Raw genomic sequence first — 24,201 nt, 5'->3', positions numbered from 1 at the left:
ACTATATGGGGCTTTGGTGACAACGGATGGCACTGTGATAGACTGCATCCAGTTTGCTGAGAAGAGTGTTGGAGGATATTTTGTAAATGACATCGCCAAAGTCAAGGATCGGTAGGACAGTCAGTTTTACGGGGGTGTGGTGGCAGCATGAGTGAAGGGTGCTTTTTTGCAAAATAGGAAGCTGATTCTAGATTTAATTTTGGACTGGAGATGCTTAATGTGAGTCTGGAAGGAGAGTTTACAGTCTAACCAGACACCTAGGTATTTGTAGTTGTCCAAATATTCTAAGTCAGAACCGTCCAAAGTAGTGATGCTGGGTGGGCGGGCAGGTGTGGGTAGTGATCGTTTGAAGAGCATAGATTTAGTTTTACTAGCATTTAAAAGCAGTTGGAGGCCACGAAAGGAGAGATGTATGGCATTAAAGCTTGTCTGGAGGTTAGTTAACACAGTGTCGAAAGAAGGGCCAGAAGTATACAGAATGGTGTCGTCTGCGTAGAGGTGGATCAGAGATTCACCAGCAGCAAGAGCGACATCATTGATGTCTACAGAGAAAAGAGTCATCCCGATGATTGAACCCTGTGGCACCCCCATAGAGACTGCCAGAGGTAGGAACAACAGGCCCTCTGATTTGACACACTGAAGAAGTAGTTGGTGAACCAGGCGCGGCAGTCATTTGAGAAACCAAGGCTGTTGAGTCTGCTGATAAGAATGTGGTAATTGACAGAGTCGAACGCCTTGGCCAGGTCGATGAATACAGCTGCACCGTATTGTCTCTTATTGATGGCGGTTATGATATCGTTTAGGATCTTGAGCGTGGCTGAGGTGCACCCATGACCAGCTCGGAAACCAGATTGCATAGTGAAGAAGGTACTGTGGGATTCTAAATGGTCTGTGATCTGTTTGTTAACTTGGCTTTTTGTATACCAACCCTATTCCAATCCTATACCAACCCAATTTGTATACTGGAGTGATAGATGTGCTGAAGATGAGTGTACCCTACCTTGTCACAACACAACTGATTGGTTTAAAAGCATTAAGAAGTAAAAAAAATCCACAAATTAACTTTTAACAAGGAACTTAATTGAAATGCATTCCAGGTGAAGCTGGTTGAGAGAGGTATGAATGCCAAGAGTATGCAAAGCTGTCATCAAGGCAAAGGGTGGCTACTTTGAAGAATCTGAAATATAAAATATTTTTTGATTTGTTTAATACTTTTTTGGTTACAACATGATTCCATATGTGTTATTTCATACTTTTAATGTCTTCACTATTATTCTACATTGTAGAATATAGTACAAATAAAGAAAAACACTTGAATGAGTAGGTGTGTCCAAACTCTTGACTGGTACTGAATATAAATGCTGTCAAGATATTAATGTTTCAAGAACGGAGTGTGGATATTTGGCCTGTTGAATCAGTTTTATGGCTGACTGAATGGAAGATGAGAATTGTGAATTTTCTTCTCCACTGGTAGGAGTAGAAAGGTAACTCTAGGTAAGAAATTACGAGTCCTCACTGTCCGTTACACAGTCAGTACAAATGTGTCTGACACCAAGACAAGACCGAGACACTCAATGTGTGGTCTCGAGACCGGATGCACTACAACACTGCTATCTCTAGACAATGTACCGCAATCACTCAAATTATGAAATTAATACAACCAAATCAGCCCTAATGCCTCTCAATACCTTGATGGAGGACTCCATCTCTACTTATGGAATCCCAATAGTTTCCCATTTTAAATATTTAGGAGTAGATACAGTATACAGTTGAAGTCGGAAGTTTACATACACTTAGGTTGGAGTCATTAAAACTAATTTGTCAACCACTCCACAAATTTCTTGTTAACAAACTATAGCTTTGGCAAGTCAGTTAGGACATCTGCTTTGTGCATGACACAAGTCATTTTTCCAACAATTGTTTACAGACAGATTATTTCACTTATAATTCACTGGGTCTGAAGTTTACATACACTAAGTTAACTGTGCCTTTAAACAGCTTGGAAAAATTCCAGAAATTATGTCATGGCGTTAGAAGCTTCTGTTAGGCTAATTGACATAATTTGAGTCAATTGGAGGTGTACCTGTGGATGTATTTCAAGGCCTACCATCAAACTCAGTGCCTCTTTGCTTGACATCATGGGAAAATGAAAAAAAATCAGCCAAGACCTCAGAAAAATTGTAGACCTCCACAAGTCTGGTTCATCCTTGGGAGCAATTTCCAAACGCCTGAAGGTACCACATTCATCTGTACAAACAATAGTATGCAAGTATAAACACCATGGGACCACGCAGCCATCATACCGCTCAGGAAGGAGACGCTTTCGGTCTCCTAGTGATGAACGTACTTTGGTGCGAAAAGTGCAACTCAATCTCAAAACAACAGCAAAGGACCATGTGAAGATTCTAGAGGAAACAGGTACACAAGTATCTATATCCACAGTAAAACAAGTCCTATATCGACATAACCTGAAAGGCTGCTCAGATATTGCAGTGGCCATCACAAAGCCCTGACCTCATCCTATAGAACATTTGTGGGCAGAACTGAAAAAGCGTGTGTGAGCAAGGAGGCCTACAAACCTGACTCAGTTACACCAGCTCTGTCCGGAGGAATGGGCCAAAATTCACCCAATTTATTGTGGGAAGCTTGTGGAAGGCTACCCAAAACGTTTGACCCAAGTTAAACAATTTAAAGGCAATGCTACCAAATACTAATTGAGTGTATGTAAACTTCTGACCCACTGGGAATGTGAAGAAAGAAATAAAAGCTGTAGTAAATCATTATCTCTTCTATTATTCTGACATTTCACATTCTTTAAAATAAAGTGGTGATCCTAACTGACCTAAAACAGGGAATTTTTACTCAGATTAAATGTTAGGAATTGTGAAAAACTGAGTTTAAATGTATTTGGCTAAGGTGAATGTAAACTTCCGACTTCAACTGTATTTCCTTCCTTATAGATAAAATCATTGCTAGAACGCGCAAACCAATTCAACCCGACCTCAATAATTGGAATAATATCGCTGTTGCTTTAACTGGCCGGATATCAATTTTCAAAATGAACATATTGCCACGACTAAATGTCTGTAGTTCAATGCTTCCCATGGCTCCCCCTTCTGGCTATTGGGATAAAATTCATAGTGCGGTTTCAAAATGTATATGGCAAGGTAAACGATCCCGGATAAAATTGATACATTTACAAATAGTGAAAAACAGGTCTATTCGTACCAAACATTAAATTGTATTTCCAGGCTAGCATTTCGTCCCATCGTAAATTGGTTTAGACATGATTCTCTCTTCTGTAGAGAGAGATATGGTTTATCCTATTGCACTGGAGGAGGTGGTCTTCACTGATATGTCCCTTAAACAATGTAATATGGTGTCTCCTATTGCACTGGAGGAAGTGGTCTTCACTGATAGATCCCTTAAACAATGTCAACTACGCTTTGGTCCTATTATTGCTTAAAAAATGTTTATTTGGTGCAAAATGAAAAACAATGTAACTGGGAATCAAAATGGCATACCCCATGCATCAGTATTTCAGAATAATGTCTTGTGATCTGGAGGCCTTTTGCATCACCCCAATGGTCCAAATGCGGAGTCTGTACCACATTACCCCCCTCCCCGATATCATGGACAGTAATGGTTTGAGAACATTCCAAGAAAGATACATGCACATTACCAGGCAAGTAATTTTTCCTATATTTACAATTTAAGTCAGCTGTGCACTAATTGGTCTTTTGACCAATCACTTCAGATCTTTTCATGTCATCTTTTTTTCAGAGCTGATCTGATCGGTCTAAAGACAAATTACAGAAAAAAAGATCAGAACTGTCTAAACACAGTCTACATGTATTGCCAAAGGCTGGTTCAGCTATATGGCCCCATATAAATATATTTAATAAAAAATACTACACTGAACAAAAATATAAACACAACATGTAACAATTTCAAAGATTTTACTGAGTTACAGTTCAAATAAGGAAATCAGTCAACTGAAATAAATTCCTTTGGACCTAATCTGTGGATTTCACATGATTTTGAATACAGATCTGAATCTGTTGGTCACAGATACATGAAAAAAAAGGTAGTGGCATGGATCAGAAAACCAGTCAGTATCTGGTGTGACCACCATTTGCCTCATGCAGCGCAAAACATCTCCTTCGCATAGAGTTGATCAGGCTGTTGATTGTGGCCTGTAGAATGTTGTCTCACTCCTCTTCAATGTCTGGGCAAAGTTTCTGGATATTGGTGGGTGTTTCAATATGCTTGTGTTGTAGTCACGACAGACAAAGATATATAGTTAACCTCTACAGGATCGGTGTCCGCGGGACGGTTGAGCTAATGTGCGCTAATGTGATTAGCATGATGTTGTAAGTAACAAGAACATTTCCCAGGACATAGACGTATTATTAGGGCAGAAAGCTTAAATTCTTGTTAATCGAACTGCACTGTCCAATTTACAGTAGCTATTACATTGAAAAAATACCATGCTATTGTTTGAGGAGAGTGCACAACAACAAAAAACTTATCACAGCAACTGGTTTGATACTTTCACCTCTGAAGGTAAATAATGTACTGTACTTACATTCAGAAATCTTGCCCTAATTTGTCATCCTGAGGGTCCCAGAGATAAAATGTAGCATAGTTTTGTTTGATAAAATACATTTTTATATTCAAATGTAGGAACTTGGTTCTACAGTTTGAACACATGCTTCCCCTGACCTACAGTGCCTTGCGAAAGTATTCGGCCCCCTTGAACTTTGCGACCTTTTGCCACATTTCAGGCTTCAAACATAAATATATAAAACTGTATTTTTTTGTGAAGAATCAACAACAAGTGGGACACAATCATGAAGTGGAACAACATTTATTGGATATTTCAAACTTTTTTAACAAATCAAAAACTGAAAAATTGGGCGAGCAAAATTATTCAGCCCCTTTACTTTCAGTGCAGCAAACTTTCTCCAGAAGTTCAGTGAGGATCTGAATGAAAAAAATGATTTGATTTGTTGATAGTGCTATTAAAAAGGCAGAGGCGCGCTTTATCATGGACAGACTTCTCCCCATCTTAACTACTGTTGTATCAATGTTTTGAACATGACAGTTTACAGTCCAGGATTACTCTAAACAGATTAGTCAACTCAACTTGCTCAATTTCCACATTATTCATTACAACATTTAGTTGAGGTAAATAATAGCCTTAAGCCAAGCACTGTATGAATCAAGGCTGTGAATGTAGCATAGACTATTATATTGCAGTATAGCGGAGGAATAACGCAGGGTTTTAAAGTCCCATTTAGCAGAGGAATGTGTAATTGTATCACTCTATGCAAATCAACACACTGCAACATATTTTTGTTCAAATATAGTTAAATACTGTGACAAACTAAACACATTTTCAAAAGGTCAAAAGGGATATGATGCTTTCTTTTCTGGCAGTTCATTCCTTGCTAAGAGGATCTATAGATGGAGGAAGTAACACTCATCAGAGGATAGGTTTACTGAGCTTATACACACATTCCCACATCTTACAGTACTCATAAATCCACTGTAATACACACCAATAGGAAAAGGAAAAATGGACATTGCAGTTACAAGAAAATCCATTTATCAACGGAATTGTTTGTCTCTGCAATTTTTTTTTCTCCATTTGAAAAGACAAAATAATGCATGACATGTAAAGCATGAAGAAAATTATTGGCAGATATTGTTTGATTCCATTACTATTATATAAAAGTGTATTAATGTTTATTCTGAGCATATTGATTGTGAAAAACACAGTAAACAGTAAAAAACGCCCTTCAGTGACAATAGACCTTACATATTTATATTTATATGAAAATGGTACATTCATATAAATATAACAATATAATGCCATGTACAATGTTGTGGACTGTCACGCCCTGACCTTAGAGAGCCGTTTTATTTCTCTACTTGGTTAGGTCAGGGTGTGATGTGGGGCTGGCATTCTATGTCTCTTTATTTCTATGTTTTGGCCGGGTATGGTTCTCAATCAGGGACAGCTGTCTATCGTTGTCTCTGATTGGGAATCATACTTAGGTAGCCCTTTCCCTCCTTCAGTGTGGGTAGTTAACTTTGTTAGAGGCATTCATAGCCCTGTTAAGCTTTCGTTTTGTATTGTTGGCGACATTTCTAATAAAGAGGAATATGTACGCTGACCACGCAGCACCTTGGTCCGCTTCTTACGACGCCCGTGACATGGAGTCCCAAACATCTCTATATGAGATATGCATACATGTGTCACCTCATTCAGTATTATCTTTGGATAATATTCCAATACTTCCTGAAAAATGTACACAATCCTCTGGTACGAATATGACTCTTGTTTCTATATGACCTGAACTGCTGGGATGGAGGCTACTTTCTCAATAAGCTTCCCATCAGATCTGGGTCAAATAGTACTGTTCAAACATCAGATACTTCAAGTACTTGACATGCTCTTGATTTAGCTTACTGGTATACAGGGTGGGCACAGTTTGCAATTTTGGCACAATTCAAATGGTTCCATTATAATAAGCAAGCTAAATCAAGCGATCTTCAAGTATTTGAAATAGATGTATATGTGTGCATATACATAAATACATACATACACACATATATACATACATACATACAGTGCGTTTGGAAAGTATTCAGACTTACGTGAGACTTATTCTAAAATGGATTTAAAAAAATGTTTTCCTCATCAATCTACACACAATTATGGAAAGCAATAACAGGTTTTTAGAAATGTTTGCACATTTATTACAAACCCCAGCCCCAGAAATAGCTTATTTACATAAGTATTCAGACCCTTTGCTATGACACTCGAAATTGAGCTCAGGTGCATCCTGTTTCTATCGATCATTCTTGAGATGTTTCTACAACTAGATTGGAGTCCACCTGTGGTAAATTAACTTGATTGGACATGATTTGGAAAGGCACACACCTGTCTATATATGTTCCCACAGTTGACAACGCACGTCAGAGCAAAAACCAAGGGTTTGTGTCTAAGCACAGATCTGGGGAAGGGTACCAAAACATTTCTGCAGCATTGAGGCTCCCCAAGAACAGAGTGGCCTCCATCCTTCTTAAGTTTAGACACCCTATGCCTTGATGACAGCTTTGCACACTCTTGGCATTCTCTCAACCAGCTCCATGAGGTATTCACCTGGAATGCACTTCAATTAATTAACAGGTGTGCCTTGTTAAAAGTTCATTTGTGGAATTTATTTTCTTCTTAATGCTTTTGAGCCAATCAGTTTTGTTGCGACAAGGTAGGGGTGGTATACAGAAGACAGCCCTATTTGATAAAAAACCAAGTCTATTTTATGGCAAGAACAGCTCAAATGAGCAAAGAGAAACAACAGTCCATCATTACTTTAAGACGTGAATGTCAGTCAATTCGGAAAATTTCAAAAACCATCAAGCTCTATGATGAAACTAGCTCTCATGAGGACCGCCACAAGGAAGGAAGACCCATAGTTACTTCTGCTGCAGAGGATAAGTTCATTAGAGTTACCAGCCTCAGAAATTGCAGTCCAAATAAAAGTTCAAGTAACATACACATCTCAAAATCAACTGTTCAGAGGAAACCGCATGAATCAGGCCTTCATGGTCGAATTGCTGCAAAGAATCCACTACTAAAGGACACCAATAATAAGACGAGACTTGCTTGGGCCAAGAAACACGAGCAATGGACATTAGACTGATGGAAATATGTTTTTTGGTCTGATGAGTCCAAATTTGGGATTTTTGGTTCCAACCGCCATTCTCTTTGGAATATAGACACAGAGTAGGTGAACGGATGATCTCCGCATGTGTGGTTACCACCATGAAGCATGGAGGTGTGATGGTGGGGGGTGCTTTGCTGGTGACACTGTCAGTGATTTATTTAGAATTTAAGGCATACTTAACCAGCATGGCTACCATAGCATCCTGCAGTGATACGCCACTTAGTGGGACTATCATTTGTTTTTCAACGGGACAATGACCCAACACACCTCCAGGCTGTGTAAGGGCTATTTGACCAAGAAGGAGAGTGATGAGTGCTGCATCAGATGACCTGCTCTCCACAATCACCCGAACTCAAACCAATTGAGATGGTTTGGGATGAGTTGGACCGCAGAGTGAAGGAAAAGCAGCCAACAAGTGCTCAGCATAGGTGGGAACTCCTTTAAGACTGTTGGAAAATCATTCCAGGGGAAGGTGGTTGAGAGAATGGCAAGAGTATGCAAAGCTGTCATCAAGGCAAAGGGTGGCTACTTTGAAGAATATAAAATCTGAAATATATTTTCATTTGTTTAACACTTTTTTGGCTACTACATGATTCCATATGTGTTATTTCATAGTTGTGACGTCTTCACTATTATACTACAATGTGGAAAATAGTAAAAATAAAGAAAAATCCTTGAATGAAAGTTGTGTCCAAACTTTTGACTGGTACTGCATATATCTATATATATATTTATATTGGATCCAGTTCTGCTGCACAGTAATGTGATTATGTGTAGCATCAGTAACATAGCCCAGGTGTCTGTCTGTTTCTACTTGTATGGCATGACATTGATAAAGTAGTTGGCTAAGGCAGAAACAACCTTATCAATACTCTTTATTCACCTGACAAAATACCAGGACCATTGATGCATACTTAAATATACAAGTTGGGTTATGAAGGGACATTTTAAGCTAAAAGAATTATGAAATATATGAGATAAGTTGATGAGTATATCAAGGATATATATGAATATAATATGAATGTGTAGTCAGACAAAGGCACTGATTTGGGGATGACCCTTTCTTGTGTACAGTCTCTCTCTCTGCTCATGGGTTGTCACTATTTAACCAGGCATGAAAGGACTGAAGGATATTGCAAATCTGATTTTCATCAACCTATGAGGGGTTGGGTAGTGGTTTTAATCCCTAAATTTACACCAAGAACAAAGGTCATGTGCTTGCTCAAACACTCTGATATCACTTTTGTCTGTTCTAGCATGTCTGTCTGTCTGTCTACTTCCGGGCCACGGTCTCTGCCAGCTTCTTGAGCCTCTTCTTGAGCTCCAGAGGAAACTTCTCGTAGCACTTCTTACACACCGGCTTCATGTCAAACTCCACAAACTTGTTCCTGTAAGGAAGAGACAAAAATACAATCTTTATGATCAGGGTTCTGATTTTATTTGTCTTTCATTTATCTATCTATATATCACAAGTCTTAAATTCTAGCACTACTTTCCCTTCGGCTCCCCCTCCTGCCTCCTCTCTTCCCCTCCTGCTCCCTCTCTTCCCCTTCTGCCCCCCCTCCTGCTCCCTCTCTTTCCCTTCTGCCCCCCTCCTGCTCCCTCTCTCCCCTCCTGCTCCCTTTCTTCCCCTTCTGCCCCCCTCCTGCTCCTTCTCTCCCCTCCTGCTCCCTTTCTTTCCCTTCTGCCCCCCCTCCTGCTCCCTCTCTCCCCTCCTGCTCCCTCTCATCCCCTTCTGCCCCCCTCCTGCTCCCTCTCTCCCCTCCTGCTCCCTTTCTTTCCCTTCTGCCCCCTCCTGCTCCCTCTCTTTCCCTTCTGCCCCTCCTCCTGCTCCCTCTCTTCCCCTCCTGCTCCCTTTCTTTACCTTCTGCCCCCCCCTCCTGCTCCCTCTCTCCCCTCCTGCTCCCTCTTTCCCTTCTGCACCCCCCTCCTGCTCCCTTTCTTTCCCTTCTTCCCCCCTCCTGCTCCCTCTCTCCCCTCCTGCTCCCTCTCTTTCCCTTCTGCCCCCCTCCTGCTCCCTCTCTTTCCCTTCTGCCCCTTCTCCTGCTCCCTCTCTTTCCCTTCTGCCCCCCCCTCCTGCTCCCTTTCTTTCCCTTCTGCCCCCCCTCCTGCTCCCTCTCTTTCCCTTCTGCCCCCCCTCCTGCTCTCTCTCTTTCCCTTCTGCCCCTTCTCCTGCTCCCTTTCTTTCCCTTCTGCCCCCCCTCCTGCTCCCTTTCTTTCCCTTCTGCCCCCCCTCCTGCTCCCTTTCTTTCCCTTCTGTCCCCCCTCCTGCTCCCTCTCTTTCCCTTCCGCCCCTTCTCCTGCTCCCTCTCTTCCCCTCCTGCTCCCTCTCTTTCCCTTCTGCCACCCCTCCTGCTCCCTCTCTTTCCCTTCTTCCCCCCCTCCTGCTCCCTCTCTCCCCTCCTGCTCCCTCTCTTCCCTCCTGCTCCCTTTCTTTCCCTTCTGCCCCCCCTCCTGCTCCCTCTCGTTCCCTTCTGCCCCCCTCCTGCTCCCTCTCTCCCCTCCTGCTCCCTCTCTTTCCCTTCTGCCCCCCTCCTGCTCCCTCTCTCCCCTCCTGCTCCCTTTCTTTCCCTTCTGCCACCTCCTGCTCCCTCTCTTCCCCTCCTGCTCCCTTTCTTTCCCTTCTGCCCCTCCTCCTGCTCCCTCTCTTCCCCTCCTGCTCCCTTTCTTTACCTTCTGCCCCCCTCCTGCTCCCTCTTTCCCTTCTGCACCCCCCTCCTGCTCCCTTTCTTTCCCTTCTTCCCCCCCTCCTGCTCCCTCTCTCCCCTCCTGCTCCCTCTCTTCCCCTCCTGCTCCCTCTCTTTCCCTTCTGCCCCCCCTCCTGCTCCCTTTCTTTCCCTTCTGCCCCCCCTCCTGCTCCCTTTCTTTCCCTTCTGTCCCCCCTCCTGCTCCCTCTCTTTCCCTTCCGCCCCTTCTCCTGCTCCCTCTCTTCCCCTCCTGCTCCCTCTCTTTCCCTTCTGCCACCCCTCCTGCTCCCTCTCTTTCCCTTCTTCCCCCCCTCCTGCTCCCTCTCTCCCCTCCTGCTCCCTCTCTTCCCCTCCTGCTCCCTTTCTTTCCCTTCTGCCCCCCCTCCTGCTCCCTCTCGTTCCCTTCTGCCCCCCTCCTGCTCCCTCTCTCCCCTCCTGCTCCCTCTCTTTCCCTTCTGCCCCCTCCTGCTCCCTCTCTCCCCTCCTGCTCCCTTTCTTTCCCTTCTGCCCCCTCCTGCTCCCTCTCTTCCCCTCCTGCTCCCTTTCTTTCCCTTCTGCCCCCCCTCCTGCTCCCTCTCGTTCCCTTCTGCCCCCCTCCTGCTCCCTCTCTCCCCTCCTGCTCCCTTTCTTTCCCTTCTGCCCCTCCTCCTGCTCCCTCTCTCTCCTCCTGCTCCCTTTCTTTCCCTTCTGCCCCTCCTCCTGCTCCCTCTCTCCCCTCCTGCTCCCTTTCTTTCCCTTCTGGCCCCCCTCCTGCTCCCTCTCTCCCCTCCTGCTCCATTTCCTTCCCTTCAGCCCCTCCTCCTGCTCCCTCTCTCCCCTCCTGCTCCCTTTCTTTCCATTCTGCCCCCCTCCTGCTCCCTCTCTCCCCTCCTGCTCCCTCTCTTTCCATTCTGACCCCCTCCTGCTCCCTCTCTCCCCTCCTTCTCCCTCTCTTTCCCTTCTGACCCCCTCTTGCTCCCTCTCTTTCCCTTCTGACCCCCTCCTGCTCGCTCTCCTCCCCTCCTGCTCCCTCTCTTCCCCTCCTGCTCCCTTTCTTTCCCTTCTGCCCCCCCTCCTGCTCCCTCTCGTTCTCTACTGCCCCCCTCCTGCTCCCTCTCTTTCCCTTCTGCCCCCCCTCCTGCTCCCTTTCTTTCCATTCTGCCCCCCTCCTGCTCCCTCTCTTTCCATTCTGACCCCCTCCTGCTCCCTCTCTTTCCATTCTGACCCCCTCCTGCTCCCTCTCTCCCCTCCTGCTCCCTCTCTTTCCCTTCTGACCCCCTCCTGCTCCCTCTCTTTCCCTTCTGACCCCCTCCTGCTCCCTCTCCTCCCCTCCTGCTCCCTCTCTTCCCCTCCTGCTCCCTCTCTTCCCCTTCTGCTCCCTCTCCACCCTTCTGCTCCCTCTCCACCCTTCTGCTCGCTCCTGCTCTCTCTCTTCCCCTTCTGTTCCCTCCCCAGCTCCCTCTCTCCCCTTTTGCTCCCACCTGCTCCCTCTCTCCCCTTCTGCTCCCTCTCCCCCTTCTGATCTCTCCTGCTCCCTCTCTTCCCCTTCTGTTCCCTCCCCAGCTCCCTCTCTCCCCCCTCTGCTCCCTCTCTCCCCCTTCAAATTTCTCCTGCTCCCTCTCTTCCCCTTCTGCTCCCTCTCTCCCCCTTCTGCTCCCTCTCTTCCCCTTCTGCTCCCTCTCTTCCCCTTCTGATTTCTCCTGCTCCCTCTCTCCCCCTTCTGCTCCCTCTCTCCCCCTTCTGATCTCTCCTTCTCCCTCTCTTCCCCTCCTGCTCCCTCTCTTCCCCTTCTGCTCCCTCTCTCCCCCTTCTGCTCCCTCTCTTCCCCTTCTGATCTCTCCTGCTCCCTCTCTCCCCCTTTTGCTCCCTCTCTCCCCCTTCTGATCTCTCCTGATCCCTCTCTTCCCCTCCTGCTCCCTCTCTTTCCCTTCTGCCACCCCTCCTGCTCCCTCTCTTTCCCTTCTCCCCCCCTCCTGCTCCCTCTCTCCCCTCCTGCTCCCTCTCTTCCCCTCCTGCTCCCTTTCTTTCCCTTCTGCCCCCCCTCCTGCTCCCTCTCGTTCCCTTCTGCCCCCCTCCTGCTCCCTCTCTCCCCTCCTGCTCCCTTTCTTTCCCTTCTGCCCCTCCTCCTGCTCCCTCTCTCTCCTCCTGCTCCCTTTCTTCCCCTTCTGCCCCTCCTCCTGCTCCCTCTCTCCCCTCCTGCTCCATTTCCTTCCCTTCAGCCCCTCCTCCTGCTCCCTCTCTCCCCTTCTGCTCCCTTTATTTCCATTCTGCCCCCCTCCTGCTCCCTCTCTTTCCATTCTGACCCCCTCCTGCTCCCTCTCTCCCCTCCTTCTCCCTCTCTTTCCCTTCTGACCCCCTCCTGCTCGCTCTCCTCCCCTCCTGCTCCCTCTCTTCCCCTCCTTCTCCCTTTCTTTCCCTTCTGCCCCCCCTCCTGCTCCCTCTCATTCCCTTCTGCCCCCCTCCTGCTCCCTCTCTTTCCCTTCTGCCCCCCTCCTGCTCCCTTTCTTTCCATTCTGCCCCCCTCCTGCTCCCTCTCTCCCCTCCTGCTCCCTCTCTTTCCATTCTGACCCCCTCCTGCTCCCTCTCTCCCCTCCTGCTCCCTCTCTTTCCCTTCTGACCCCCTCCTGCTCCCTCTCTTTCCCTTCTGACCCCCTCCTGCTCCCTCTCCTCCCCTCCTGCTCCCTCTCTTCCCCTCCTGCTCCCTCTCTTCCCCTTCTGCTCACTCTCCACCCTTCTGCTCCCTCTCCACCCTGCTGCTCGCTCCTGCTCTCTCTCTTCCCCTTCTGTTCCCTCCCCAGCTCCCTCTCTCCCCTTTTGCTTCCACCTGCTCCCTCTCTCCCCTTCTGCTCCCTCTCCCCCTTCTGATCTCTCCTGCTCCCTCTCTTCCCCTTCTGTTCCCTCCCCAGCTCCCTCTCTCCCCCCTCTGCTCCCTCTCTCCCCCTTCTGATTTCTCCTGCTCCCTCTCTTCCCCTTCTGCTCCCTCTCTCCCCCTTCTGCTCCCTCTCTTCCCCTTCTGCTCCCTCTCTTCCCCTTCTGATTTCTCCTGCTCCCTCTCTCCCCTTCTGCTCCCTCTCTCCCCCTTCTGATCTCTCCTTCTCCCTCTCTTCCCCTCCTGCTCCCTCTCTTCCCCTTCTGCTCCATCTCTCCCCCTTCTGCTCCCTCTCTTCCCCTTCTGATCTCTCCTGCTCCCTCTCTCCCCCTTCTGCTCCCTCTCTCCCCCTTCTGATCTCTCCTGATCCCTCTCTTCCCCTCCTGCTCCCTCTCTTCCCCTTCTGCTCCCTCTCTCCCCCTTCTGCTCCCTCTCTCCCCCTTCTGCTCCCTCTCTCAGACATCCAGTCCAGCGAGTACACAGAGGCAGGAAACGATTGGTGTTTTACCCATAAACAAACCAGGATCTGGTGAACAAAGCCTTCTCTTTACACTCTGACAAAATACACACTAGCGTACTGTACATGCCTCTAGCCTCAACCATCTGATCAGAGAGAAAAGGACTTCCAGTCAGATTATTGCAGCATTATTACAACGCTGAATTATTATGTTAATCCCCTAAGTGTGTCTGGTTGAGGAATGGCCATATGGAGTAACCATTTCCTGCGGAGATCCTAAATATGGTCAACATTGGTGGGAAACACCGGCACTGATGCTTAGGCCAAATAGCTTAGGACAAATATCTATCTGTACTGGTTATTAATCATTATTTATGATCTGTGTCTAATCTCTACTTCTGTTGATTGCTCATACTCTATAACTGATATAGTACAGTGATGTTGAATGTGATGTGATGAAAAATGCATGGTTCATAGTTTATGTTTAACAGATATTTGATCTCTGTGTCTAAAACCCTTTTTTAACTGACTTGTCAGGGTGGACGGATGAAAGATAGATAGATAGTAAAAGCACAACACAAGAAAAAGAGAAGGAAATGAGGTGAAAACTAACCAATGAATGGAAAGTGGAAGTGAGGAAACAGGAAGGAGAGAGGTTTATAGACACATGGGCACTTTCTTCTTCTTTTCTTTTTCTCGTTTGGCAAGACGGCGCTTCATGTCGTCTGGCAGGCGCTCGTAGCAGTGTTTACACACAGGCTTCAGATCCACGTCTACAAACTTATTCCTGGTACGACCAGGAAAGAGGAGGACGTGAGGAAGAAAGAGGAGAGGATATGGACAGACAAACAGAGACAAGTGAAAGAGAGGGACAGAGATAAAGGAATGACACAGGCAGATGGAAAAAGCTGGGAAATAGATCAGGTCGTCACAGGTACAGTGGAACAGGTAGAGCAGTAGAGACATATGAGAGCCAAAAGTGGACAGAGATATTGCTTCAGGTGGGCACAGAGCAGAAAGAAAGGTTTCAATTGAATTGAAATCTATAGTCCCAAAGATAACCTAACCTCATTCCAATGTGTCAGCACACAGGATGGTGTTGCTGTGTTAACTCAGACTTACTTGAGGGTGAGCTTGGTGTTGCAGGTGGAACAGGCAAAGCAGTTGACACACCATGCCTTGTTCAGGGCTGATACCACTGGAACACACAACACAAACACGTCAATTACATTAGCCTGGGTACCTGGCAAGACAATGACAACATGGCAAAAGCAGAGACAGTCTGGTTTCCAAGCTACAAGTAGTTTATAAAACGAATATGACATATTACATTCAATATTTGTTTGACTGTATATGATATTAGGTGATAATATCTTACCATCACCCTCAATGACACGGTTGCAGTGGTAGCAGACATCTCCAAAGAGCTGTAGGAGAGGAGAGAGTCAATAGCCAGGCACACAATTCACTTTACATATTACAATGTCTTTACTCTTTACTGTATTCTTCAAGAGCCTTGCAATTCACTTCACAGTCTTCATTTGTTGCATTGCTACATTTGTACTTCCACCACTAGATGTTCCCATAAAACTAGCCAAGACTGGAGGTCACATTCAAATGATATACAGCTAGATGCAATCCCTCAAAGGCTTGCTTAAAGATAAATAAAATACAGTGCCTGGATTGGATTGAGTTACTATGTAGAGACCTTGGGCTGTGTGTGCAGCCTTCTCCTACATTACCTGGTTGTAGTGAGTCTCACAGTAGGCCAGTCCTTTGCGTTCGTAGTGGCGATGGCCCAGGAAGGGCTTCTCACACTTAGCACACACAAAATGCTGCAAACACACACAACATGGCCCCACACAACAGGTTAGTACAGACAGACCAGCACAGGTCAGTTTAATCCATATCAGTCTAGTTTAGTTCAGAGCTATTAGGAGTCAGTCCCATCCCGTCTGAGATTAGTGGGTTCAGAGGGCAGCAGCAGGGCAGGAGCGCCCCCTGTGGAGGCACTCACCTCTACAGACAGACAGACACAGGAGGAGCCTTGTTTGTCTGGGAGGTCCACCCGGGGGCAGAATGCAGCACAGACCAGACAGAGAGCAGGACATAATGCAGCCAGGAAGGGTCTCCCATCAGTCACTCTAACTAAACCCTCACCATGTTAAAGTGGTTTTCACAGTAGGTGTGGTCCCCACGCTCGTAATACGGGGAGCCATGAAACGGACGCTCACACAGAGCACATACATGGTGCTACAGGAGGGGGGAAGAGGAGAAAAGTAGAGGGAAAAGGCAACAGATATATGAACAGAGGAATGTCAGAGGGAAAGAAAGAGGAAGGATATGCTCCATTCTGAGATAGTCCACACACGGCCACAGAGATATGAACAGAGGAATGTCAGAGGGAAAGAAAGAGGAAGGATATGCTCCATTCTGAGATAGTCCAAACACGGCCACAGAGATGATATGAAAGCAGGGTAGAAACAGAACCACATACAAACTGCCTTGAATACATTTCTACTGTGATGTTCTCAGGAATCATAGAACTAACTATAACAATGGGAATTCCAAACCACCTGTTGTATAATAGGAAATAGTTGTTCAGCGACAAAGACAGACGAAGCAGTACATACCAAAGATCATAATATATTAATAATATGGCTACAAAATACCATAAACATACACAATACATTATCTGAATGTTCCATAACATTGCAACCTCCTGAACAGGTCCATATTGTAAGAGTGATGTCATCATTTAATTATATATTTTTTTATTTTAAATTTAAATTTGAACTTTATTTAACTACCTCGACATGCCACTGCTTGCCCATGGCATTGACCACGCGGCCCTCGATGGGTCTCCTGCAGGCTCCACATATGGGAACGCCCATCTTGTCATGGCAGGGCAGGCAGTACAGCTCTCCCTTCAGCTCCCTGGCATCAGCCGTCAGTTCCTTACTAGGGGGGGAGAGGAGGGACAAACCTTATGAGCATCAACAACAGCTGTTATTGGGGTGGTGGTTATTGTGTTCTGAATTCACGACACAAACCAAGTGGCGGGGTTGCATAGAGGAATTAGTCGTCTACAGACTTCCTGAATGAATTTTCACCATCACAACTTCTACCTCAAGGACAAGCTGACAACTGTAGGTTTGTTTAAGGACAGGCAGTCTTACGGGAAAGGTTTGGTTAGGTTGGAGGTGCCTCAACTGCTTTTAACTGTCATCTAAAAGAGCTACTGTGATAATCATTATTCTATCATCAGTCCCTCTCTCCCTACTCTCTTCCTCCTCCTCCCTCTCTTCTCTCCTTTGGCTGACTTGTACATGGGTAAACTCTAATAAACCCAACCTTGAGAAGTCCTATCCTGCTACAGAAAACATTCCCTGTCTATAGCAGCTCTGTGGAGAGACCATATCCACATGTACATACTACCTCAATCAGCCTAACTAACCGGTGTCTGTATGTAGCCTCCCTACTTTTATAGCCTCGCTACTGTATGTAGCCTCACTACTTTTATAGCCTCGCTACTGTATGTAGCCTCACTACTTTTATAGTCTGTTTTACTGTTGTTTTATGTCTTTACTTACCTATTGTTCACCTAATACCTTTTTTGGACTGTTGGTTAGAGCCTGTAAGTAAGCATTTCACTGAACAGCATTTCACCTGTTGTATTCAGCGCACGTGACAAATAAACTTTGATTTGATTGTATTTCAGAATTTCAGTGTCTACCACACAGAAGGGCTTACCAAGAAAAACTTTCAAAGGGATTCATTCGAGGTAGAAAGAACTTGGAGCACTCAACAAAAAAAGCAGAGATGTATTTATTTTAGCTCACTAATCCATTGTACAGGATGCAAACAAGTGACTGATGTTTTGAGATCAAGCTGACATCACCTCAGAGCGACCTGACTATTGCACTTAACTCCAATTTATAGCCTAGTGGCCCATTGAGACACAACAATGTAAGAAAATAATAATGATGATATGTTCCAAGCTAAATGGCAAATTATAACACAATAATACTAATAATAACAGAAATAGTGTGTGTCGTTAATCAATATGCCATTTCAATATAGATAATATTTGGGTGTCTGTGAATCCAAAGTCACAGAGACCCCAAAAATCAAGGCAACAACATTATAGAAACGATGACAAACGATGACAAACAATGACAAAAATCATCTTAGACACTTAGGATCCACAGTGTCTGAGAACTGCCAGAATGCCTCTGTTTTAGTTTACGTACAATGTCACCTCCTCTTGGTGAAATGTGGTTGTGTTTATGGCTACAAAGAGCAGGAAGATGAGCCATGGTTGGCTTCTACGCAGTGGCGCGCAATAGCATAGTCCGTGTTTTTATTAGGAATATCAGCCGTGTTGAGAATGGCAATGCAGTGTTTAGAAACTATAATGCATCTGGTACTTCTGATAAGAGAGAACAAACGACTGTCAAAAAGAGCCCTCTGTTCTCACAGACAGGTGGCTCACAGAACATGATTTTGCTAAACTGCCCCGCAATACTCCTAAACAAGGCAGCTAATCTCAGTAATGATGAACAGAATGCTTTAAAGGAACTGAAAGACAATCCAGATATTGTGATAGAAATGGCTGAGAAGGGAGGGTCTATTGTGGTATTAAGCAGGGAACAATACAAGAGTGAGGTCTATGCTCAACTCTGACACTAAGTTTACATGTACGTCATTTAGCAGACTCTCTGATTCAGAGCGACTTTCAATAGTGAGTGCATACATTTTCATTTTTTTTGTTATGTCCCTCTCCGTTGCAACCCCACAGACATTATAAAAAAGGATATAGTTTAATTGATAACGCTCTTTCAGAGGATTTGATAATAGAGGACTTTCTCATTACGCTGTACCCAGCCTGTCTAGTTTATTATGGCTTATCGAAAACACATACAAGTATGGGGGAAAAACTCCTCAGATAACATCTTGGTTACACTTGACGTTAGCTTAATTAGCCTACTCCTCTCTATACAGAAGTAAATAAAATCATTCAAATTAGGCTACTAAAGCATGATTTGGCCACAGAGGATCAAGAGCATTGCCTGCAGTCGGAAGGACTGCAAATAGGTCCACATGATTGTTAGGTTGCGACTGGAAGTAGTAGCCTACAGGCCCAGCCAGGCATGTCGCAATATCTTTAAATACAATTGCAGGAAAACATTGTTTGGATAGCAAATTGTTATTGCTGTAAAGATATGTACATTGTGACAACACGATCAATACTAACGTTATTTGACCACCTCAGAACAGGTTAGGAATACAAAATGCAAAGCTGCATTAATTGTAACAACACAAATGTCACATACAGCTGAAGTCCGAAGTTTACATACACCTTAACCAAATACATTTCACCTCCGTTTTTCACCATTCCTGACATTTAATCAGAGTAAAAATTCCCTGTTTTAGGTCAGTTAGGATCACCACTTTATTTTAAAGAATGTGAAATATCAGAATAATAGTAGAGAGAATGATTTATTTAAACTTTTATTTCATTCATCACATTACCAGTGGGTCAGAAGTTTACATACACTGTCACGAGTCCGACCGAGGGTGTTTCCCCTTCCCGGGCGGGCGGCGCTCGGCGGTCGTCGTCACCGGCCTATTAGCTGCCACTGATTGTCTTTCCTCCCCCTCCTTGTATGTTTAGTGATAGCACCTGTTTATGTTTAAATTAGTTTGTCTTTATTAGACAGCCGGCCCGCTTGGTTGTTGTGCGGGATTATTTCAGTGTAACCTTCGGCTCTGTTGTAAGAGGTACGTGTTAGTGCCTGGTCGTGATTTTTTCCATTGTACATTTTGATTCCCTGTGTTTGGGAACGTAACTTTTGTGAGCACCCTGTGGTGCGTTGGTGCTATTAAAATACGCACAGCATTGAACTCTCTGTCTCCTGCATTTGACTCCACACCCACGACACCCGGAGCCTTACATACACTCAATTAGTATTTGTTAGCATTGCCTTTAAATTTTTCAACTTGGGTCAAACGTTTCGGGTAGCCTTCCACAATAAGTTGGATGAATTTTGGCCCATTCCTCCTGACAGAGCTGGTGTAACTGAGTCAGGTTTGTAGGCCTCCTTGCCCAAACACACTCTTTCAGTTCTGCCCACAAATGTTCTATAGGCTTGAGGTCGGGGCTTTGTGATGGCCACTCCAATACCTTGACTTTGTTGTCCTTAAGACATTTTGCCACAACTTTAGAAGTATGCTTGGGGTCATTGTCCATTTGGAAGACCCATTTGCGACCAAGCTGTAATTTCCTGACTGAGGTCTTGAGATGTTGCTTCAATATATCCACATAATTTTCCTACCTCATGGTGCCATCTATTTTGTGAAGTGCACCAATCCCTTCTGCAGCAAAGCAACCCCACAACATGATGCTGCCACCCCCGTGCTTCACAGTTGGGATGGTGTTCTTCGGCTTGCAAGCCTCTCCCTTTTTCCTCCAAACATAACGATGGTCATTATGGCCAAACAGTTATGTTTTTGTTTCATCAGACCAAAGGACATTTCTCCAAAAAGTACAATCTTTGTCCCCATGTGCAGTTGCAAACCATAGTCTGGCTTTCTTATGGTGGTTTTGGAGCAGAGGCTTCTTACTTGCTGAGTGGCCTTTCAGGTTATGTCGATATAGGACTAATTTTACTGTGGATATAGATACTTTTGTACCTGTTTCCTCCAGCATCTTCACATGGTCCTTTGCTGTTGTTCTGGGATTGATTTGCATTTTTTGCACCAAAGTACGTTAATCTCTAGGAGACAGACCGCGTCTCCTTCCTGAGCGGTATGACGGCTGCATGGTCCCATGGTGTTTGTACTTGCATACTATTGTTTGTACAGATGAACGTGGTACCTTCAGGCATTTGGAAATTGCTCCCAAGGATGAACCAGACTTGTGGAGGTCTAAAAAAAAAATTCTGAGGTCTTGGCAGATTTCTTTTGACTTTCCCATGATGTCAAGCAAAGAGGCACTGAGTTTGATGGTAGGCCTTGAAATACAGTGCCTTGCGAAAGTATTCGGCCCCCTTGAACTTTGCGACCTTTTGCCACATTTCAGGCTTCAAACATAAAGATATAAAACTGTATTTTTTTGTGAAGAATCAACAACAAGTGGGACACAATCATGAAGTGGAACGACATTTATTGGATGTTTCAAACTTTTTTAACAAATCAAAAACGGAAAAATTGGGCGTGCAAAATTATTCAGCCCCCTTAAGTTAATACTTTGTAGCGCCACCTTTTGCTGCGATTACAGCTGTAAGTCGTTTGGGGTATGTCTCTATCAGTTTTGCACATCGAGAGACTGACATTTTTTCCCATTCCTCCTTGCAAAACAGCTCGAGCTCAGTGAGGTTGGATGGAGAGCATTTGTGAACAGCAGTTTTCAGTTCTTTCCACAGATTCTCGATTGGATTCAGGTCTGGACTTTGACTTGGCCATTCTAACACCTGGATATGTTTATTTTTGAACCATTCCATTGTAGATTTTGCTTTATGTTTTGGATCATTGTCTTGTTGGAAGACAAATCTCCATCCCAGTCTCAGGTCTTTTGCAGACTCCATCAGGTTTTCTTCCAGAATGGTCCTGTATTTGGCTCCATCCATCTTCCCATCAATTTTAACCATCTTCCCTGTCCCTGCTGAAGAAAAGCAGGCCCAAACCATGATGCTGCCACCACCATGTTTGACAGTGGGGATGGTGTGCTCAGCTGTGTTGCTTTTACGCCAAACATAACGTTTTGCATTGTTGCCAAAAAGTTCAATTTTGGTTTCATCTGACCAGAGCACCTTCTTCCACATGTTTGGTGTGTCTCCCAGGTGGCTTGTGGCAAACTTTAAACGACACCTTTTATGGATATCTTTAAGAAATGGCTTTCTTCTTGCCACTCTTCCATAAAGGCCAGATTTGTGCAATATACGACTGATTGTTGTCCTATGGACAGAATCTCCCACCTCAGCTGTAGATCTCTGCAGTTCATCCAGAGTGATCATGGGCCTCTTGGCTGCATCTCTGATCAGTCTTCTCCTTGTATGAGCTAAAGGTTTAGAGGGACGGCCAGGTCTTGGTAGATTTGCAGTGGTCTGATACTCCTTCCATTTCAATATTATCGCTTGCACAGTGCTCCTTGGGATGTTTAAAGCTTGGGAAATCTTTTTGTATCCAAATCCGGCTTTAAACTTCTTCACAACAGTATCTCGGACCTGCCTGGTGTGTTCCTTGTTCTTCATGATGCTCTCTGCGCTTTTAACGGACCTCTGAGACTATCACAGTGCATGTGCATTTATACGGAGACTTGATTACACACAGGTGGATTGTATTTATCATCATTAGTCATTTAGGTCAACATTGGATCATTTAGAGATCCTCACTGAACTTCTGGAGAGAGTTTGCTGCACTGAAAGTAAAGGGGCTGAATAATTTTGCACGCCCAATTTTTCAGTTTTTGATTTGTTAAAAAAGTTTGAAATATCCAATAAATGTCGTTCCACTTCATGATTGTGTCCCACTTGTTGTTGATTCTTCACAAAAAAATACAGTTTTATATCTTTATGTTTGAAGCCTGAAATGTGGCAAAAGGTCGCAAAGTTCAAGGGGGCCGAATACTTTTGCAAGGCACTGTACATCCACAGGTACACCTCCAATTGACTCAAGTGATGTCAATTAGCCTATCAGAAGCTTCTAAAGCCATTACATAATTTTCTGGAATTTTCCAAGCTGTTTAAAGGCACAGTCAACTTAGTGTATGTAAACGTCTGACCCATTGGAATTGTGATACAGTGAATTATAAGTGAAATAATCTGTCTGTAAACAATTGTTGTTTATGCACAAAGTAGATGTCCTAACCGACTTGCCAAACTATAGTTTGTTAACAAGAAATTTGTGGAGTGGTTGAAAAACGAGTTTTAATGACTCCAACCTAAATGTATGTAAACTCCCAACTTCAAATGTACATGCTGAAATGCATCTGCAGTGCTGCTTAATAAGTTGGTCAAACTAAACAAGAATTTAAACTCCTCATCCCGACAGCATCATTGCATCAATGCAGCGTAATACATTCTGTCGTCAAACTTGTTTCATTAATACAAAATTGTTACTGGATATATGTGCAACAAAAGTTCAACATTCACCTTTTGGTACAAATTCTGTCAAGTCTAGCATACCATTTGATGCATATATTGGATAAATCCAACATATGCACCACACAGAAAGTACTGTGCTGCATCTGCAAGGCAATGTTGCAAGGCAAACACAGTGTTACATTGGATATTAATGTACATTAGCTGGAGTCTTTGACAATTTTTAGAGTCTTCGTCTGACACCGCCTGGTGTAGAGGTCCTGGATGGCAGGCAGCTTTGCCCCAGTGATGTACTGGGGTGTACGCACTACCCATTGCAGTGCCTTGCAGTCGGTGGCCTAGCAGTTGCCATACCAGGCAGTGATGCAACCAGTCAGGATGCTCTCGATGGTGCAGCTGTAGAACCTTTTGAGGATCTGAGGACCCATGCCAATTCTTTTCAGTCTCCTGAGGGTGAATAGGTTTTGTCATGCCATCTTCACGACTGTCTTGGTGTGCTTGGACCATGTTAGTTTGTTGGTGATGTGGACACCAAGGAACTTATAGCTCTCAACCTGCTCCACTACAGCCTCGTCGATGAGAATGGGGGCGTGCTTGGTCCTCTTTTTCCTGTAGTCCACAATCATCTCCTTTATTTTGATCACGTTGAGGGAGAGGTTGTTGTCCTGGCACCACACGGCCAGGTCTCTGACCTCCTCCATATAGGCTGTTTCGTCATTGTCGGTGATCAGGCCTACCACTGTTGTGTCATCGGCAAACTTGATGATGGTGTTGGGAGTCGTGCCTGGCCATGCAGTCATGAGTGAACAGGGAGTACAGGAGGGGACTGAGTACGCACCCCTGAGGAGCCCCTGTGTTGAGGATCAGCGTGGTGGATGTGTTGTTACCTACCCTTACCACCTGGGGCGGCCCGTCAGGAAGTCCAGGATCCAGTTGCAAAGGGAGGTGTTTAGTCCCAGGATCCTTAGCTTATTGATGAGCTTTGAGGGCACTATGGTGTTGAACGCTGAGCTGTAGTTAATTAATAACATTCTCACATAGGTGTTCCTTTTGTCTAGGTGGGAAAGGGTAGTGTGGAGTGCAATGGAGAGTGCATCTTCTGTGGATCTGTTAGGGCGGTATGCAAATTGGAGCGGGTCTAGGGTTTCTGGGATAATGGTGTTGATGTGAGCCATGACCAGCCTTTCAAAGCACTTCATGGCTACAGACGTGAATGCTACGGGTGGGTAGTCATTTTAGGTAGGTTACCTTAGTGTTCTTTGAACACAGGCACTATGGTTGTCTGCTTAAAGCATGTTGGTATTAGAGACTCGGACAGGGAGAGGTTGAAAATGTCAGTGAAGACACTTGCCAGTTGGTCCGCACA

The 24,201-nt window shown here is 44.9% G+C and overlaps 1 protein-coding gene across 9 annotated transcripts in view; it reads right to left on the bottom strand.

The window, feature by feature from the left end:
- Nucleotides 1-4,854: 4,854 nt before the first annotated feature.
- The window catches only part of LOC139380746 (LIM and senescent cell antigen-like-containing domain protein 1), a 71,164-nt gene continuing 51,817 nt past the window's right edge, over nucleotides 4,855-24,201 (bottom strand). For 3 of the 9 annotated variants that reach the window (XM_071123734.1, XM_071123732.1, XM_071123731.1), the window contains exons 6-10: nucleotides 16,542-16,692; nucleotides 15,474-15,566; nucleotides 15,110-15,158; nucleotides 14,854-14,929; nucleotides 4,855-9,127 (exon numbers count right to left, since the gene is read on the bottom strand). In XM_071123734.1, the coding sequence (XP_070979835.1) occupies nucleotides 9,013-9,127; nucleotides 14,854-14,929; nucleotides 15,110-15,158; nucleotides 15,474-15,566; nucleotides 16,542-16,692 (484 nt within the window). In that variant the 3' untranslated portion in view covers nucleotides 4,855-9,012. Of the gene's footprint in view, nucleotides 9,128-14,344; nucleotides 14,519-14,853; nucleotides 14,930-15,109; nucleotides 15,159-15,473; nucleotides 15,567-16,541; nucleotides 16,693-24,201 lie in introns of all 9 variants that reach the window. The other 6 variants (XM_071123733.1, XM_071123730.1, XR_011628465.1 and 3 more) reach the window with 4 other exon arrangements.

This window comes from Oncorhynchus clarkii, chromosome 22, assembly GCF_045791955.1.
Source record: "Oncorhynchus clarkii lewisi isolate Uvic-CL-2024 chromosome 22, UVic_Ocla_1.0, whole genome shotgun sequence".
Taxonomy (NCBI): domain Eukaryota; kingdom Metazoa; phylum Chordata; class Actinopteri; order Salmoniformes; family Salmonidae; genus Oncorhynchus; species Oncorhynchus clarkii.
Note: the sequence above shows the minus strand (reverse complement) of the source record. Positions and strands in the feature narration are given on the sequence as shown.